We start from the raw sequence: 19619 nt of genomic DNA on the forward strand, positions 1-19619 counted from the left end.
TTTTTTTTGGAGCTTTTTATCATCTAGGATTATAGGGCATCTGTTAACTACGACAACAAAATGGTGCGTTTTGGTCAAGATATAATTTCTCGACCAAGGATATCCCAGAGACTTATTTCCTGGTAGTTACATTTAAAGACATTGCAAGCTATGAAAGGGTTGTGAATGCCACTCATTTGGGCAAAGTTCGTTCTGATAAAGCTCTTTGTGGAGCTCAAATTGGACAATCAAGTATTGTCCATCATGACCTTAAAATGGCAAAACGAGCTGCCAAATGTCTCTTTCAAAAAACAGCAGTAACTCGTTTCCTGATTATGACTGGCTCAGTTATTTTTCGTGCAGTTCTATGCCATCAATGTCCTTCTGCTACGGGTTATGAGCTCCAGGGAAGGACTTCACTCCGGGAAAACTCCAGACCCTTATCTTGGCATTTCATATGAATGAGGATTGAACTGGGTGGGACATCACAGCAATGTGTTTTCGAGTCTACAATCGTGCAGAATGTCAACATCGACATATATAAAAGTGAAATGTCCGTTTGTTTGTTTGTTTGTGAACCTACTCCTCTGAGCTCCCAAAGTTAATCGGCATGTAACTTTATGGGATAACATCTTTTACCACCCTGCACCAAAATAGGGGTTTTAAAAGAGTTATTTTCTAACAATTCATAACTTAAAACCATCCGAGCCGCCACCTGTCGCCATGATCTCTGAGGGTCGTTCTCCATATACAAATCTTTATAAAAAGCCCGATTTTATGGGATTTCAACACGGATATGAATATAATTAGTGAGATGGTGAGCTCCAATCATCAAATATGTTATCAAATGTGAGAAACAACTCGTAATTAAGACATTACCATGATCATTAATTTCGGCAAAGAAGCAGTCACGTGACCTCTCAAATGCGCAAATTATTCAAAAACCGAAAATAGTACAAACGCAACCTATACATCACTTTAAAGGTAATTTTACTGCTCATTAACAACATCCCTCTCAAGAGTGAAAAATAGTTTGGAGAAAAAAGAATGCACGTGATGCCAACTCCAAACCACCACTTGACAACGGGTGAACCTCCAATGATTACCTCATCCTCACAATAAGGTGAGTTGTTGTTTTGCTGTTTGTTTGTGGTCATACTACTTTGAGCTCCCAAGGTTAATCACAACGAAACTTTAACCACGATGTACCTTAATAGAGGTTTATACCGTGATGAGGAGGTCATGTGGCCCGTTATTGCCGTATTGCACTCCCGAGTTAATTTATTTATGAACCCGAGGTAATGTCTTTACGACACCTCCACTCTTTACACACTTTAGACCCTTTCCACCCCTTAGACCCCTCTAGACCCTTTACACCCCTTTAGACCCCTTATACCCCTTTAGACCCCCTTACACTACACACCTTAGACCATTTAAACCCCTTAGACACCTTTCGACCCTTTACGCCCCTAAGACTCTTTTGACCCCTTTGACCCTTTATATCCCCTTAGACCCCTTTGACCCTTTACAACCCTTATGACCCTTTACACCCCTAAGACTCCTTGACCCCTTTGACCCTTTATATCCCCTTAGACCCCTTTGACCCTTTACACCCCTAATACTTATTTGACCCTTTACACCCCCTTAGATCCCTTTGACCCTTTACACCCCTTAGATCCCTTCAACCCTTTACACTCCTTAAAACGCCTTTAGACCCCTTTTAACCCTTTACACACCTTAGACCTCTTTAGACCCTTTACACCACTGTACACCCCTTAGAAATTTTACACCCCTTTGACCTTTACACCTTTTAGACCCTTTCATACCCATTTCAACCCTTTTGAGACATTTTTCAGACCTATTGACTTTTTAAGACCCTTTGGACAATGTAAGACAAATGTAAGAGGAACCAAAATACCCCAAAGACCCAAAACACCCCAAAGACCCAAAATACCCTTAAAGGCCCAGAGGATCCAAAATACCTTGAAGACCCAAAATACCCCAAAGACCTAAAACCACCAAAAACCCGAAGACCCAAAAGACCCTGAAAACCCAAAAGAACCTGAACACCCAAAATACCCTGAAGACACCAAAGACGATGAAGGCCTAAAATACTCCAATTTTATCGGATTTTATACCCCAAAGACCCAAAATACCCCAAAGACCCAAAACACCCCAAAGACCCAAAACACCCCAAAGACCCAAAAACACCCCAAAGACCCAAAACACCCCAAAGACCATGAAGACCCAAAACACCCTGAAGACCCAAAAAAAAATTAAAGACTCAGAGGAACCTAAAGACCCTGAAGACCCAAAACACCCCAACGACCCAAAATACCCTTAAAGCCCCAGAGGATCCAAAATACCCTGAAGACCCAAAACACCCTGAAGACCCAAAATACCCCAATGACTCAGAAGACCCCAAAGACCCAAAATACCCTGAAGACCCAAAACACCCTGAAGACCCAAAATACCCCAATGACCCAGAAGACCCCAAAGACCCAAAACACCCCAAATACCCAAAATACCAGGAAGACCCCAAAGACCCAAAAACACCCCAAAGACCCCGAAGACCCAAAACACCCCAAAGACCCAAAATACATGGAAGACCCAAAAGACCCTGAAGACCCAAAACACCCTGAAGACACAAAATATTCTTAAAGACTCAGAGGACCCAAAAGACCCCGAAGACCCAAAACACCCCAAAGACCCAAAATACCCTTAACGGCCCAGAGTATCCAAAAGACCCTGTAGACCCAAATTGCCCCGAAGACCCCAAAGACCCGGAAAACCCAAAACAGCCTGAAGACCCAAAAGACACCGAAGACCTAAAAGACCCTAAATACCCAAAACACCTCAAATACCCAAAATATTCTTAAAGACTCAGAGAAACCAAAAGACCCATAAGATCCAAAAGCCCCTGAAGACCCAAAATGCCGTGAATACCCCCAAAACACCCCAAAGACCCAAAAGACCAGGAAGACCCCGAAGACCCAAAACACCCTGAAGAACACAAAGGCCGTTAATGACCCTGAAGATCCAAAAGACACTGAATACCCCCAAATACCATGAAGACCCCGAATGGGCCCAAAGACCCCAAATACCCCCAAATACCCCAAAGACCCAAAACATCCCGAAGACCCAAAAGACCCCAAAGACCCAAAATAACCCGAAGACCCAGAAGACCTAAAAGTCCCTGATGACCCAAAAGACCAAAATGACCCAAAAGACCCAAAATATCCAAAAGACACAAAATATCCAAAATACCCAAAAGACCCAAATCAACCAGAAGACCCAAAAGATCCCGAGGACCCAAAAGACCCAAAAGTCCATGAGGACCCAAAATACCCTGAAGACTCAAAATACCCAAAATATCCAAAAGACCCAAAATACCCAAAAGACCAAGTACCAAAAGACATACATGTTCGTACACCGTGACGCTCAATGTGCGAGAGAAAAGCACCCGACTGGTTGAATCTTTGAACATGTTCTATTTTCACGTTGACACACGTTCTATTTTCACGTTGACACATGTTCTATTTTCACGTTGACACGTTCTTTTTTCACGTTGACACATGCGTGTAAAGAGCATATGTATAGACAGGTCCATGCCAGGCAGAAATGGCGCCGTTTTCCAGTCAAGGTTTTCTCAGTGGATTTATATACTTTTGATCATACTCTGTCGAATAAGCTTGTGGGCCACCCTGAAATTTGCCTCAAATCCAAGATGGCGGCCAAAAATCCAAAATGGCCACCAGAATAGCTAAAATAGTATTTCTGAGAGTTGCTTTTACCCATAGATGATTTTTTTTCAACTGATTGTGGCCTATTATGATAAAGAAAGATAACTCAGTCATAACTCAGCCATAAAAATTAACAATCGGTACTTTATTAACAAAATGGCCGCCGGGCAACTTCCGTATTACGGAAACTGCTATAACTTCAGTTCCGAGTGTGATATGATTATAATTTTGGTGTCCAGTCATATGTTTTTGGGGTCAAGGAATCCATATTTGTACTTTTTATTTCAGTGAAATCATTGGTTCATAAAGAAATCTAAGATGGCTGCCAATACTGGCCACCGATGTGGCAGATTCAGTCATGTCTTGTGCTCCATAATATATATTACAATACATTTTGATTCAATTTCTTGGTTTCCAAAGTCTGGTTATCCATTTAGTTGGTTTATCATGACACTAGCTCAATAGATCATCCCCTAAATCATGGATGAACAATAAATCCAAGATGGCTGCCGCTGAACGGCTCCTAGTCAGTTTTGCTTCGTCTACCAACCTACACAGGTTTATAAAATGTATCTGAATTCCCATTCAATATGATCCCCGGCTTTGGTTATGCTTTGGGAAAAATATGTTGTTCAAAAGGCACATAATCCTCAGTTACTAAGATCAAGATCAAGATCACTCTCTTCACTCTGAAAGTCTGAATAAAGTCCACAAGTATCCGAAGAAAGTTGTTCCATGGTGCTCTCCGAATTTTCCCCATCTCCTTGGTACTCTTCATCAACTTCAGATTCTTCTGCTCTTTCTTCTGCCCCACCGATACCTATAAAAAATGTGAATGGATATAGTCGGGATTCAAAACAGTAAATCATATAAAAATAACAAAATTACGATTGCATTTTGGACTTATCTACCTTGCTTTTCTCTTTCTCTACAGTGAACTTCACTGTCTTGTACATGTTTTCTGCTTGTATTCCTGTGTCTCTTCTTCCTTGAAGGCTGGCTTCTCTCTTCTACTGCATCTTCTAAATCTGCATCATACTCCGCGAGACCTGTAAGTGGAAGGTTACACATATTTAATCTGGATGAATGCACTGCCAGTGGGAATACATTGGAGGAACTTTATGACAGGAACGAAAAGCAATGATCAAAGTAATGATATATTTTTAGTATACTTACTTTGAATTTGTCCTTTCTTGCTCTTTTTCTTGGAGAGGCTTGGAGGGAGTTGCGGGCAGGTAAACCATATTGGCCTGATACCATCATCTGTATTTTCCCATCCTCTGTCAGTGATAGAAGGATACTCAATGTTTTGCTTGAGACACTGGTACCACACCCATGCCTGAAGGTCACTCCTCTTGAGGTGTTCATTGGTGCTACTCTCGTCTGGAAGGATGCTGGAACTAGATTTCACCTTTTGAGTGTTGTACGTTCGGATCCTTGTTTCAACAAAGCTTTCTTGTTCACTTCCAGAATACATGCAGGTTCTGAAGAAGCATTTAGCACTGGTAGCATCTTGAAAAGATTGATTTGATCTGCCCAGCTGAGAGAGTAGATGGGATTTCTCTTGTTTCAACATCTTCTTCAATGGCTTGATTTTGCCGATGCGAAATGGGAATGATGTCGTGTCACATCCAGTAATGCTATGATATGCTGGGAGAGTTTGACACACTTCATCTCCAAAATGAGTCGTTAGTTTCTTGACACTGACGTACCGATGGTCAATCTTCATGAACCAGTCTTGTGGTGGTTTGCAGACAGAATAGGCATAGCTCAAGAGGATCAGTACATCTGTATCTGAAGCCTTAATCACAACCGGACCTTCGCACTTGCTTGCATGAAGAACAAGCCTGGTGTCAGCCTCATGATGGTTGCAGGATTCAAGTTGTTCAAACTTAGTTTGCGTGATCAACCATGTATTCTGTTCCTCTGTCACGGTGAGTGGAATTCTGAGTTTCGATCTGACTGAATCACTTTTGAAGTAAGTGACCATAAATTTAATCAGCTCAGTCTTGTTTTCAGCATTATGCAGAAATGCGTCCCAATCTTTGCCTCTGGGCATACTCTGCTCGGGGCTTGTGATGTGGGTTCTTCTACCAGAGATCCCTCGGCGTCGTTGGGTTAACTCCTTTGTAGTGGACGTACAGTAGGAATCAAATATGATCCCAAGCTGTTTTGGGTTTGACTGGCTTGGTGGCATGCAGAATTTCAATAGGGCATCAGTGTATTCTCCCCAAGTCTGTTGAGCCGGGATTGACTTTACAGCTGCCATTCCGTCAATCAGCCAGTTGCTTCTATTTGGCGGTTCCTCTGTAGTTGATGAAGATTCCTCAATAAGGTAGTTCCTCAGCGCTGCTTTAGAACCTTGTCGAATGTCTCGTTCTGGTGTGGCAAGGGCAAGTGGAATAGTTGTCAGGGGGTGTGAATGTGCCTCTTCAGGGGTAGTTGCCTTTCCTACCAACACACCAAATGCTTGTCGATCCTCCTTGAGAACGTTCACTGCCTTTGGATTTTTCTTGACCTTCTCCATGCCCGTTTTGATCTTGAGATTCACAATCCTGTCAAAAATGTTCATTCTGCCTTCTCCAGTAGCCTTGAGTCTAAGGTTAACAAAGTCTTGGAATTGTTTCTCTCCTGCTTCGGTTGATGACAACAATCCACTGACAATACCTTGGTTAATTTCCACTCCAGTTTTCATGTGACGTGCAGAACCAATCAGAAAAGGGTCAAAGTACTTATCCAATTGGATGACTAGGTTGTGAACCATGTTGTCATGCTGCCTCCGTGCCCCTATTGTTGTTTCCTTGTGAGTTGAAGAGGTCAGGATATGCAACCTTTCCTTCAATCTTCCTCTGAGCTTTGCCATTAAGTGACTCGTTTTTATGAACGCATCTGTTGTCTGCTTGCTGGTACTGTAACCGCCTTGCATTGGACCACCCCGGACTTTAACCTCTCTGTTGATTGTGGTCTCAGTGATCAAGTCCCCATGGATCGTAGAAAAGGGCTCGCCAGTCATCGACCCTCCGAATCCATTTTGCAACAGATCATCCCAGGCATCTTTGTGATTCACCTTCAGATTTTGGAGATTGACGTGTTGGAATGTCAGGTACCTAGCATAGTTGATGTGCCCGAAAGCAAAGCACTTTGGAAGAAGCGTTCTCTCTGCTGCCAGGTGTGTTTCAATGCTCTTCTCCCTTACAGCTGCTATGAGGCACAACATTGCTGATACGTCCTTAAGATATTCTGCTATCATTTTGGCCTGAGTTCCTGCTGATTGCATCAGTAATGGTACAGATGTCCTTGAAAATAGGTAACTGCAGAACTGATTCAAGACTTGTCTTATTTGGATTGAACCTGAGGTTGGCGACCACTTCTCTCGTATACTCGTCCAATATGGAAGCAACATCTTGTGATTTCATCCTGTGCCTCAGTAGGGCCTCAAATGACTGTTTGTGTAGACGAATGCTTCTTGCGTAGTGACGTCCTTCAAATGCTTGAGCAACAGAACCATCGGCAATAGCTCCGGCATCTACCCACCAGTCCTTCAAACCAAGACATCCATACTTCTTGAAGAGAATCTTGAGGTTCACCAGAATGGTATGGAATCCTCCCATGAGTGGTATTATTTTGTCATACCTCTCCTGATGCTGATATAGCCATGAAATGATCAACATTTTGCTGTTGATTGCCTCATCTGCATGTGCAAAAATATAGTCCAGTTCAAGATCTTCAGCAATCTGTACTATCATGTCCATGTACCATTTAATCACATTGTCTCCCGGGGGCAATGGAACGACAGGAAGATACTCCAACTTGCACTTTGTAGTGGAGCAATCAGTCACAGTTTTCATGAATGAAGTCCAAGAACCTACAGGTCCCAGCACGTCTTTATCAATCTCAGGAAAGTATTCTTCTAGGCAGTCGTCACCAACAGTACCAACGAGAACCCAAGCAATATTCCGTTCCAGAGCATCGTGTAACACTTGTGAATCTCTGTAGTCATCATTGAAGTCGGGAAAGGATGGAGGGGGTGCTCTTTTCTTAGGGATTTTGGATGCTCCATAGTCAGGCTCCTCTTGCTCAATGATATTGGACTGTTTAAGTTTTGAAGTGTTGCCAGCGGCGGTATCATCAGCATGTACAGCCTGGAATATTGTACCAGTTGTGTGATGAGTAGTTTGGGCTCCCGTCAGCGTCTGCTGTTTACCATCCGAGTTATCAAATGTTATATGTACACTTCGACCCTTGACGAAACCTGGAGGTAGCATCTTCTTGTGCTCCATGCTGATGGACTTTGCCCAATTATTGTTCAAGTCACGGACATCTGTGTATGGTATTCCAACGCCACATCGATTCAAGAGAGTAGTTGCCTCTTTGCTACCAGTGATTCTATGTATGGTCAAACTCAAAGCAGTTCCTAATGGTGATCGCTCACCTTTGACCATTTTTTCCCAGCTCTGAGTTATAGCTGAAATTTTCTCCGCTTCAGCGTTGCTTGTAGCCGTAGCATACCCAAATGCGTTTGTAGATCTCCTGGGATTGATTGACCAAGAAATGGCATTGAAGATACAGTGAAGAGGTCTGTGACTATCGAGTAGATCAAACAGCTCATCTGGTTCAAGGGGCCATTTGATATCATACCTCTGTGAAAGTTTACGACGAATCAGCTTTGAAAATGCTATTGTCAAATCAGATTCACGTAGACCATTTCCTTCAATTGTAGCCGCAGAATACGATATCGGATTGACCGCAGTGGAATGGACAACTAGCCGGTTCCCAAACAAGTGGAAGTCGATGGCGTCACCAAATTTCTCAGTCAGTCGTTTTTTCAACATGCAGGTTTTTGAAATCGGAGGGTCCTCAAGTTCATTGTCTTCACTGATCTCCTTTATGTCCTCAATCAATTCTCTCAGGAAATACGCCTTTTGATCCTTGACTACCATGCGGTGAAACAGTTTGAAAAAGCTGTCCATAACCTCGGTAGCTAATCTATCCTTCTCTGCTGCATCCGCTGACAGCAACTTTCTATCATATGCATAGGTAAAATTGTCATAACAACTTTTATGATAGTACACATCAACTGCAAACATGTCATATGATGCTCCACTCAGAATAACATCGAGTCGCTTCGCTGCATCATGGAACTTATCTCCTTCATCTTTGATTTTCATGTCCTTTGAACGTTCTACTTTACTGACAGCATTCTTCTCGGAGCATCTACCAAGACCACCACTATTGTACGGTTTACTGTCATCTTTCGTATCCACGTTGCACACGAAACAGATTTGCTTTTTCTCAAGTGACCCCCTGCGTATCCTATACGCGGGAGCAGCAACTGGTTCATTCGACTCATGAATATTCTCTGAACTGGAAACGGGAAGTTTGCGAGACTGGGCTTCCTTTCGGGCAATTCTGTTCCGAAATGTGATTCTACAGTTCTCATGAATCTTGACATCATGGCCTGCACTAGATAGTCTCACAGCGGCTGATTGAAATTCAGCATATGGTGCCTGAGTACACAGACTCTTGTCAACTTTAACCCATCTTCCCGCTAATTCTTGAATAGACTGCAATCCCTCCTCAGTCATATTATAAGCTGACTCAACGTCCTTAATAGTTTCATTACAGAGGCAGCACAACGGTTTGTCGCCCCTTGCTAAACTCAAAATCGGCGTGGATGCCATTGTGCAACCCTTTTCTCCTGTGCCAAAAAAGTTTTGTCTTTATGTAGTAATTTTATGAGGATTCACTGTATCTGCTAAGCCAGGATTCATGGAATCATTTCTTTGCGTCCGCATTCATGGAATCATTTCTTTGCATCCGGATTCAAGGAATCTGAAATGGAAACCAAGAAATTGAATCAAAATGTATTGTAATATATATTTCACTGAAATAAAAAGTACAAATATGGATTCCTTGACCCCAAAAACATATGACTGGACACCAAAATTATAATCATATCACACTCGGAACTGAAGTTATAGCAGTTTCCGTAATACGGAAGTTGCCCGGCGGCCATTTTGTTAATAAAGTACCGATTGTTAATTTTTATGGCTGAGTTATGACTGAGTTATCTTTCTTTATCATAATAGGCCACAATCAGTTGAAAAAAAATCATCTATGGGTAAAAGCAACTCTCAGAAATACTATTTTAGCTATTCTGGTGGCCATTTTGGATTTTTGGCCGCCATCTTGGATTTGAGGCAAATTTCAGGGTGGCCCACAAGCTTATTCGACAGAGTATGATCAAAAGTATATAAATCCACTGAGAAAACCTTGACTGGAAAACGGCGCCATTTCTGCCTGGCATGGACCTGTCTAGTAGCTCTATCAGTCTGTTTGGTCCAACTAAGGCGACGTCTGACACACTACCGCCCAGGATCGTCCGCTGGTCCCTGTTTCTCGCTGCTTATGAAAACACCATATGTTATAAGCCTGGTTCGTCCATCACAAATGCAGATGCCATGAGTCGGTTATCCCTTCCAGAATCCGTTGATGATTCGACTACACCAGGATCCATTATCGCACTGATGGATCATCTGGAAGATTGTGCTGTCGATTCCGGCCAGATCCGCACTCATACTCGACGAGACCCCGTTCTGTCCAGAACTGTCCAGGCTGTACAGCTTGGATGGCATTTGCTACCTGAGGGTGACCCAGATTTTGCGGCTTTTAAAGCACGTAAAAACGAACTCAGCGTGGAAAATGGTTGCCTACTCTGGCGATGTCGTGTCGTGATCCCGGAAAATCTGCATTCCAGGGTCATGGATGAAATCCATGACTGTCACCCCGGGATTGTGAGATGAAGTCACTCGTTAAAAACTATGTGTGGTGGCCGAATCTTGATGCTGATATCGAACATCATGTTCGACATTGTTACCCCTGCCAGAGCACCCGGAATACACCTGCGAAAGCGCCACTGCATCCCTGGGAATGGCCCAGCGAACCATGGCATCGCCTACATCTCGATTATGCCGGGCCTATTAACGGCAGCATGATTCTAATAATTACGGACGCGCACACAAAATGGATCGATGCCTATGTGACGCGTGGTACTCACGGAGGTATATAATATGGAGAGCCAATTGGCCACCTCGCAGCATTAGCCGCCGTGAAGCCACCGGAAATAGTCTGGCGGCCATATTGGGAAGCCGATCGTTTTGTAAACAAAGCCTGTCAAAGCAAAGGCGTGGCGCACTGATGATGCAGCTGGAGCGAATTTTAGGACCGCCGACTATTTAATTAATATAGAATACTAATATTTGAACTGATATTCGGGCTCAGAATCCCGTTCTTTAAGGAAATGGTGTTCATTAAGTTTGAAGTTGGTTCTAGACGCATTTTTCCTGGGGAATCCAATGGTTTAGAGCTTGTTTGAAAAAAAAGTGCCCAAAATTACCGCTCGGTGTTCTTTATCGTTCTTCTCATGACCCAATCACCCACTAGTAGGAATAAGAATCCTGACATGTTACACCCCTGTTTAACTCCTGTCTTCACCTTGAACCATTCTGTTGTTTCATCTTGGTCGACGACCGCACATTGAAAGTCTTGGTAAAGGGCTTTTACAAGGTTCACTAATTTTCCAGGTATGCTGTATTTCTTCATTATGACCCAGACTTTCTCTGGGCAAGGAGTCGAAAGCTTTCTAGAAATCTATAAAATTGAGGTACATCGTCGTTTGCCATTCTTTGGCTTGTTCTATAATATTCCTCAATATAAAGATCTGATTTGTTGTCATGTTATATGATGTTACTTAATTCAGTCATTATATTGTAACTAAGATGTGTATGTTTCTATTACCGAGATGTTAGAAACCACGCAGATATAATGATAACCAGAGTTTATTCTACACTGACATGGGTCAGCAACACATCAACAGTGAGTCAGTCACATAAATGACATGAAACGCTGTCATGTAGTTAACCCACACAATTCACAGTTAACCCACAAAACACACCCACACCATGTAGAGATGAGGTCGCTCTTATATTTCAGCTTGCTCTGGTGTTGCCTCACTGGTGAGCAAACAGGACCAGTTTGCAATATTTTTTCCTGATGCGCTCTTCCTTCATGTCATCATCGAGTGTTCTCACAACATGATGGAAACGTATCTTGCTGTATGATTGTGATACAGAATGTATTAAAGCAAACACATGGTTGCTGTCTGCCTCACAGTCAAACATGTGCCGATCCAAGGAAGCAAATGTAGACCGACCGACCTCAGAAAGGACAGAAGTGGAAATTGCCACTCTTATCCCACTTTCACGAGGCATTTTGCCATTGCTTACAGCCAGGAGCCTCTTGACACAGCGTTCAGTCGCCTCACAGACACGAACAACACTGTGCGAGGGAACTATGAGGCCACCCCTGTTCTTGGTAACAATCAGGCTGTACATTGGTGTGGTTTGCCATTCTTCGTTGTTACTGGTCAATGCAGAAAGACATTGGCTACACTTCAGAGTCTTCCTCACCATCCTCACCACATAGCCGGCAATATAGCCAACACATGACTCTGTAAAGATGGAAAGTTGCTCAAAATTTGGAATATCCGCATAGTCGTGGTCCTCTTTTGCCGGCGATCTCAACTCCAGGTCGTATCGTCTGGCCACCAACATGTCGTGACTCTCGTCAGGCACAGCCTGCTTTGCAACGCACTTGAAGGAAGCCGCATTCAGGATTCTGGTTGAGTCCTGTGCAGAACAGTTCCCACTTGCAGACTTGATGTCATGTCGCATCAAGAGGCGCTTATATGCGGCAACAAACTGCCGGGCCGTTGGGTTATTCCCACTTCCACATGCAATGCGGACCGCTCCAAAGAAAAGTTCAATGTGGTCTTGGCTCATTTTGTACGTGAGCAGGTATCGCAGGGGAGATGAGGCAGGTTTGACATATGTGAAATACAAAATTTTGACACTCTCTATGCAGATCATGAAACCAATGAAGGGGGTTTTCAAACGCGTATTGGTCATAACTTGACCATTCATGTTTTTGATGTTGGACAAGTAACTGTAGGCAGTATCCAGGAATGGCAGGAAAAGTCCTTCTCGTGATGTCATGAGTGGTGCCTTGTAGTTTCGTGCCAATGGATTGCGAGAATTTAGAATGTCAAACAGTTTGTCCAATGTTTCAATGTATTGGCAGGTAGCCTCACTGCCCTGAAATTCTGATAGTTGCAAAGTGTCCCTGCAAAACCGAATTGCATCTGCCACACTAGTGCTCAATGTCTGAGCGGCTGTGTCCACCTTCATGACATTGCTCTTCCACTCGATGTGTTTCCGGGAGAGCTTATTTCCCAGACGCAAGCCTTCCCTCTTCTGCAGATCAAAGAGTGCCTGGATGTATTTCCACGCGATGACTTTTTTGTTGCCATCCTCCATCATTTTCATGGATCCAAGACAGTTTCTTGCAAGTTTAAGCATGTGACATGCATCGAGTACAACACAAATTTTCTTTTCGGGATTTGCTGGGTGGGGAAATGTTGGTTTCACATTCTGCGGCGTGATGTCGGCACCTAGCTCACGTAACATTGTCAAATGAGCGGACGGTCCATCGCAAGTTAAGGAAACCACCTCTGCACCGATATCATGCAATTTTAGTAGACATTGTGTCACCAAATTCGCCTGTTCCTTCCCCGACAATCCATTTATCATAAAGTATGCTACAGGCACTTTCCAACTGTCATTCAGCTTCCATTCCCCGATTCCGATTCCCCGATCGACGTGGGAGCCCCAGCTCCTTCACTAGCAGACAAGACAGCCGGCTTAACGTTCGCCAGGATGATCAGTCGCCCTGCCCGTGAAATACCAGGATCGGGATTCGTACCAGGACCCTGAACAACTTCCTGCCCTACCTACTGCTACTGCGAAGTGGGAAGGCAATGGCAAACCACCTAGTGCTGTAATTTATACAACCCTCATTTGCAGTTATTGGCATCAGATAGCTAAGGAAAAATAACAACTATTGAACAATAAACTTCCAATTTAGTTGCATGTTCGAGTCCGGTGTATTGTATTACTTGCCCTGATGGATGTGGACGAATGTCACAATCGGCTTCCCAATATGGCCGCCAAGCAACTTCCGCTAGCTTCAGCCGACAGCCGTCATTGGCTCTCCAGTTTATTATATACCTCCGTGGTGGTACTACGTCAGCCATTGTCATCGAAAGACTCAGACGCTGTTTCGCCACTCATGGTCTGCCCAGGATGATCGTGAGTGATAACGGTTCGTGTTTTTCCAGTTCCGAGTTTGCCGAGTTCACACGTCGGAACGGCATCAAACATAAGTTTGTCAGCCCACATCACCAGGCTTCAAATGGCTTGGCCGAACGATCCGTGGGAATCATCAAATCCGGATTGCAGAAACTTCAGGAGGGAACCCTGGAAACAAAGCTTTCTCGTCTCCTGTTCAAATACCGCATCACGCCACAATCAACAACCGGTGCAGCTCCGTCTGAGTTATTGATGAAACGACACTTGAGATCGACACTTGACAATCTCAAACTGGACATGTCATCAAATGTTTATCAGAGCCAGCTTAATCAAAAGTTGGTGCACGATAAGACGTCCAACAGTCGATGTATCAACATTGGAGATCCAGTGTTTGCCCGAAATTTTGGTGCAGGGGCGACGTGGCTACCGGGGGACATCATCGAGAAGCCAGGTCCACTGTCCTGCGTGATTCACCTGCAGGACGGCCGCGAAATTCGTCGACATAAGGACCACATAACCTACAGTCACTGTGAGTCAATAGAGCCTGCAGCATCGTCACAGTCAGGACAACAGTTCGACTCACCACTGCCGGAGATCGTCGTGGCCGCTTCAGCCGGCTCGGATGCCCCGAAAACCTCTGCGAACGCTCCACCCTTCATGGAGACCAAAGGGATCACCTCGGACTCTGTATCCACTCGTACACTGTGACGCTCAATGTGCGAGAGAAAAGCACCCGACCGGTTGAATCTTTGAACATGTTCTATTTTCACGTTGACACATGTTCTATTTTCACGTTGACACATGTTCTATTTTCACGTTGACACATGTTCTATTTTCACGTTGACACATGTTCTATTTTCACGTTGACCCATGTTCTATTTTCACGTTGACACATGTTCTATTTTCACGTTGACACATGTTATATTTTCACGTTGACACATGTTCTATTTTCACATTGACACATGTTCTATTTTCACGTTGACACATGTTCTATTTACACGTTGACACATGTTCTATTTTCACATTGACACATGTTTTTTTTCACGTTGACACATGTTCTATTTTCACGTTGACACATGTTCTATTTTCACGTTGACACATGTTCTATTTTCACGTTGACACATGTTCTATTTTCACGTTGACACATGTTCTATTTTCACGTTGACCCATGTTCTATTTTCACGTTGACACATGTTCTATTTTCACGTTGACACATGTTCTATTTTCACGTTGACACATGTTATATTTTCACGTTGACACATGTTCTATTTTCACATTGACACATGTTCTATTTTCACGTTGACACATGTTCTATTTACACGTTGACACATGTTCTATTTTCACATTGACACATGTTTTTTTTTCACGTTGACACATGTTATATTTTCACGTTGACACATGTTCTATTTTCACGTTGACACATGTTCTATTTTCTCGTTGACACATGTTCTATTTTCACGTCGACACATGTTCTATTTTCACGTTGACACATGTTCTTTTTTCACGTTGACACATGTTCTATTTTCACGTTGACACATGTTCTATTTTCACGTTGACACATGTTCTATTTTCACGTTGACACATGTTCTATTTTCACGTTGACACATGTTCTATTTTCACGTTGACACATGTTCTATTTTCACGTTGACACATGTTCTATTTTCACGTTGACACATGTTCTTTTTTCACGTTGACATGTTCTATTTTCACGTTGACACATGTTCTATTTTCACGTTGACATGTTCTATTTTCACGTTGATACATGTTCTATTTTCATGTTGACATGTGTTCTATTTTCACGTTGACACATGTTCTAAATTCACGTTGACACATGTTCTATTTTCACGTTGACACATGTTCTATTTTCACGTTGACACATGTTCTATTTTCACGTTGACACATGTTCTATTTTCGCGTTGACACATGTTCTATTTTCACGTTGACACATGTTCTTTTTTGCACGTTGACACATGTTCTATTTTCGCGTTGACACATGTTCTATTTTCACGTTGACACATGTTCTTTTTTCACGTTGACATATGTTCTATTTTCACGTTGACACATGTTCTATTTTCACGTTGACACATGTTCTATTTTCACGTTGGCACATGTTCTATTTTCACGTTGACACATGTTCTATTTTCACGTTGACACATGTTCTATTTTCACGTTGACACATGTTCTATTTTCACGTTGACACATGTTCTATTTTCACGTTGACATGTTCTATTTTCACGTTGACACATGTTCTATTTTCACGTTGACACATGTTCTATTTTCACGTTGACACATGTTCTATTTTCATGTTGACACGTGTTCTATTTTCACGTTGACACATGTTCTATTTTCATGTTGACACGTGTTCTATTTTCACGTTGACACATGTTCTAAATTCACGTTGACACATGTTCTATTTTCACGTTGACACATGTTCTATTTTCACGTTGACACATGTTCTATTTTCACGTTGACACATGTTCTATTTTCACGTTGACACATGTTCTTTTTTCACGTTGACACATGTTCTTTTTCATGTTGACACATGTTCTATTTTCACATTGACACATGTTCTATTTTCACGTTGACACATGTTCTATTTTCACATTGACACATATTCTATTTTCACGTTGACACATGTTCTATTTTCACGTTGACACATGTTCTATTTTCACGTTGACACATGTTCTATTTTCACGTTGACACATGTTCTATTTTCACGTTGATACATGTTCTATTTTCACGTTGACACATGTTCTATTTTCACGTTAACACATGTTCTATTTTCACGTTGACACATGTTCTATTTTCACGTTGACACATGTTCTATTTTCACGTTGACACGTGTTCTATTTTCACGTTGACACATGTTCTAAATTCACGTTGACACATGTTCTATTTTCACGTTGACACATATTCTATTTTCACGTTGACACATGTTCTATTTTCACGTTGACACATATTCTATTTTCACGTTGACACATGTTCTATTTTCACGTTGACACATGTTCTATTTTCACGTTGACACATGTTCTATTTTCACGTTGACACATGTTCTATTTTCACGTTGATACATGTTCTATTTTCACGTTGACACATGTTCTATTTTCACGTTAACACATGTTCTATTTTCACGTTGACACATGTTCTATTTTCACGTTGACACATGTTCTATTTTCATGTTGACACGTGTTCTATTTTCACGTTGACACATGTTCTAAATTCACGTTGACACATGTTCTATTTTCACGTTGACACATGTTCTATTTTCACGTTGACACATGTTCTATTTTCACGTTGACACATGTTCTATTTTCACGTTGACACATGTTCTTTTTTCACGTTGACACATGTTCTTTTTTCAAGTTGACGCATGTTCTATTTTCACATTGACACATGTTCTATTTTCACGTTGACACATGTTCTATTTTCACGTTGACACATATTCTATTTTCACGTTGACACATGTTCTATTTTCACGTTGACACATGTTCTATTTTCACGTTGACACATGTTCTATTTTCACGTTGACACATGTTCTATTTTCACGTTGATACATGTTCTATTTTCACGTTGACACATGTTCTATTTTCACGTTAACACATGTTCTATTTTCACATTGACACATGTTCTATTTTCACGGATTTTCATTATTTTCATAATCGTTTGCACACATATTTTCACATGTTTTTGGAAAATAATGTTGCTTTTGGAATGTCAATTTTGGACATCTAGTACGTATTGCTCTTGGTAATTTTGGGCTTAAAAGGGAGGATGTCATGTATGAAGGTGCAAATATTCCTCGTTTTATTCCGACACCGTGACCGCGGGTTTATTTCCGTTTCCGGAAGTTATGGCTCAGCTCAGACGGCGCTGGGGTGAATCGGGCCTGTATCTGCAGCGTCAATAAATGTGCAACAATCAATCGTAGTCTGTCGAGATACCTTACACTATGATCTAAACTCTAAAGCCAAACACCTTAACCATTAAGCCAACACCAGGCCCATTGTATGTTGATACCCTGGCCAAATTCCCTGCTTGGGATTCATTGAATAATTAACACTACATGCAGTAGGTGGGAGTGCTACATTATGAATAATTACAAAGCACGATTGGACAAAGAGTTTTTACTTGTGCGATATTATATCATATTCAAGTGTGTGCCATATTAAGTCATGCTCATGCGTGTGCCGTATTAAGTCATGCTCATGTGTGTGCCATATTAAGTCATGCTCATGTGTGTGCCATATTAAGTCATGCTCATGTGTGTGCCATAGTAAGTCATGCTCATGCATGTGCCGTTTTAAGACATACTCATGTGTGTGCCATATTAAGTCATGCTCATGCATATGCCATATTAAGACATACTCATGTGTGTGCCATATTAAGTCATACTCATGTGTGTGCCGTATTAAGTCATGCTCATGTGTGTGCCATATTAAGTCATACTCATGCGTGTGCCGTATTAAGACATACTCATGTGTGTGCCATATTAAGTCATGCTAATGTGTGTGCCATATTAAGTCATACTCATGTGTGTGCCTTATTAAGCCATGCTCATGTGTGTGCCTTATTAAATCATACTCATGTGTGTGCCGTATTAAGTCATGCTCATGTGTGTGCCATATTAAGTCATACTCATGTGTGTGCCGTATTAAGACATACTCGTGTGTGTGCCATATTAAGTCATGCTCATGTGTGTGCCATAGTAAGTCATGCTCATGCATGTGCCATATTAAGACATACTCATGTGTGTGCCATATTAAGTCATGCTCATGTGTGTGCCATAGTAAGTCATGCTCATGTATGTGCCGTATTAAGACATACTCATGTGTGTACCATATTAAGTCATACTCATGTGTGTGCCGTATTAAGTCATGCTCATGTGTGTGCCATATTAAGTCATACTCATGCGTGTGTCGTATTAAGACATACTCATGTGTGTGCCATATTAAGTCATGCTCATGTGTGTGCCATATTAAGTCATGCTCATTCCTGTGCCGTATTAAGACATACTCATGTGTGTGCTATATTAAGTCATGCTCATGTGTGTGCCATATTAAGTCATGCTCATGTGTGTGCCATATTAAGTCATACTCATGTGTGTGCCTTATTAAGCCATGCTCATGTGTGTGCCTTATTAAGTCATACTCATGTGTGTGCCATATTAAGTCCTGCTCATGTATGTGCCGTATTAAGTCATGCTCATGTGTGTGCCTTATTATGTCATGCTCATATGTGTGCCTTATTAAGTCATACTCATGCGTGTGCTGTATTAAGAAATACTCATGTGTGTGCCTTATTAAGTCATGCTCATGTGTGTGCCGTATTAAGACATACTCATGTGTGTGCCTTATTAAGTCATGCTCATGTGTGTGCCTTATTAAGTCATTCTCATGTGTGTGACATATTAAGTCATCTTCATGTGTGTGTGCCATATTAAGCTCCTTATATTAACTCATATATGTCTCTTGTCGCTGAACACATTGGGGCATTAAGCAACAAATGCAACTTCGAGAATTTAAGTATGTAGATCCTGTGGAAGCAACTATGCCTTGCAAATGGGAAGCCATGATTGACTGTATAACACATGTGATGTGGCTGTGTAACGCATGTGATGTAGCTGTGTAAAGTAAGTGATGTGGCTGTGTAAGGCATGTGATGTGGCTGTGTAAATCATGTGATGTGGCCTTGT

At 42.1% G+C, this 19619-nt stretch overlaps 1 protein-coding gene across 1 annotated transcript; it reads right to left on the reverse strand.

Annotated features, from left to right (window-relative positions):
- Positions 1-1848: 1848 nt before the first annotated feature.
- On the reverse strand, positions 1849-6939 carry LOC144891731 (uncharacterized). The gene is made up of 4 exons (XM_078775911.1): positions 4899-6939; positions 4634-4771; positions 4411-4542; positions 1849-1856 (listed from the first exon to the last, which is right to left on the reverse strand). The coding sequence occupies exons 1-4, from the start codon at positions 6937-6939 to the stop codon at positions 1849-1851; spliced, it is 2319 nt and encodes a 772-aa protein (XP_078632037.1).
- Between the last annotated feature and the right edge of the window lie 12680 nt (positions 6940-19619).

This window comes from Myxine glutinosa, chromosome 1, assembly GCF_964187855.1.
Source record: "Myxine glutinosa chromosome 1, kmMyxGlut1.1, whole genome shotgun sequence".
Classification (NCBI taxonomy): domain Eukaryota; kingdom Metazoa; phylum Chordata; class Myxini; order Myxiniformes; family Myxinidae; genus Myxine; species Myxine glutinosa.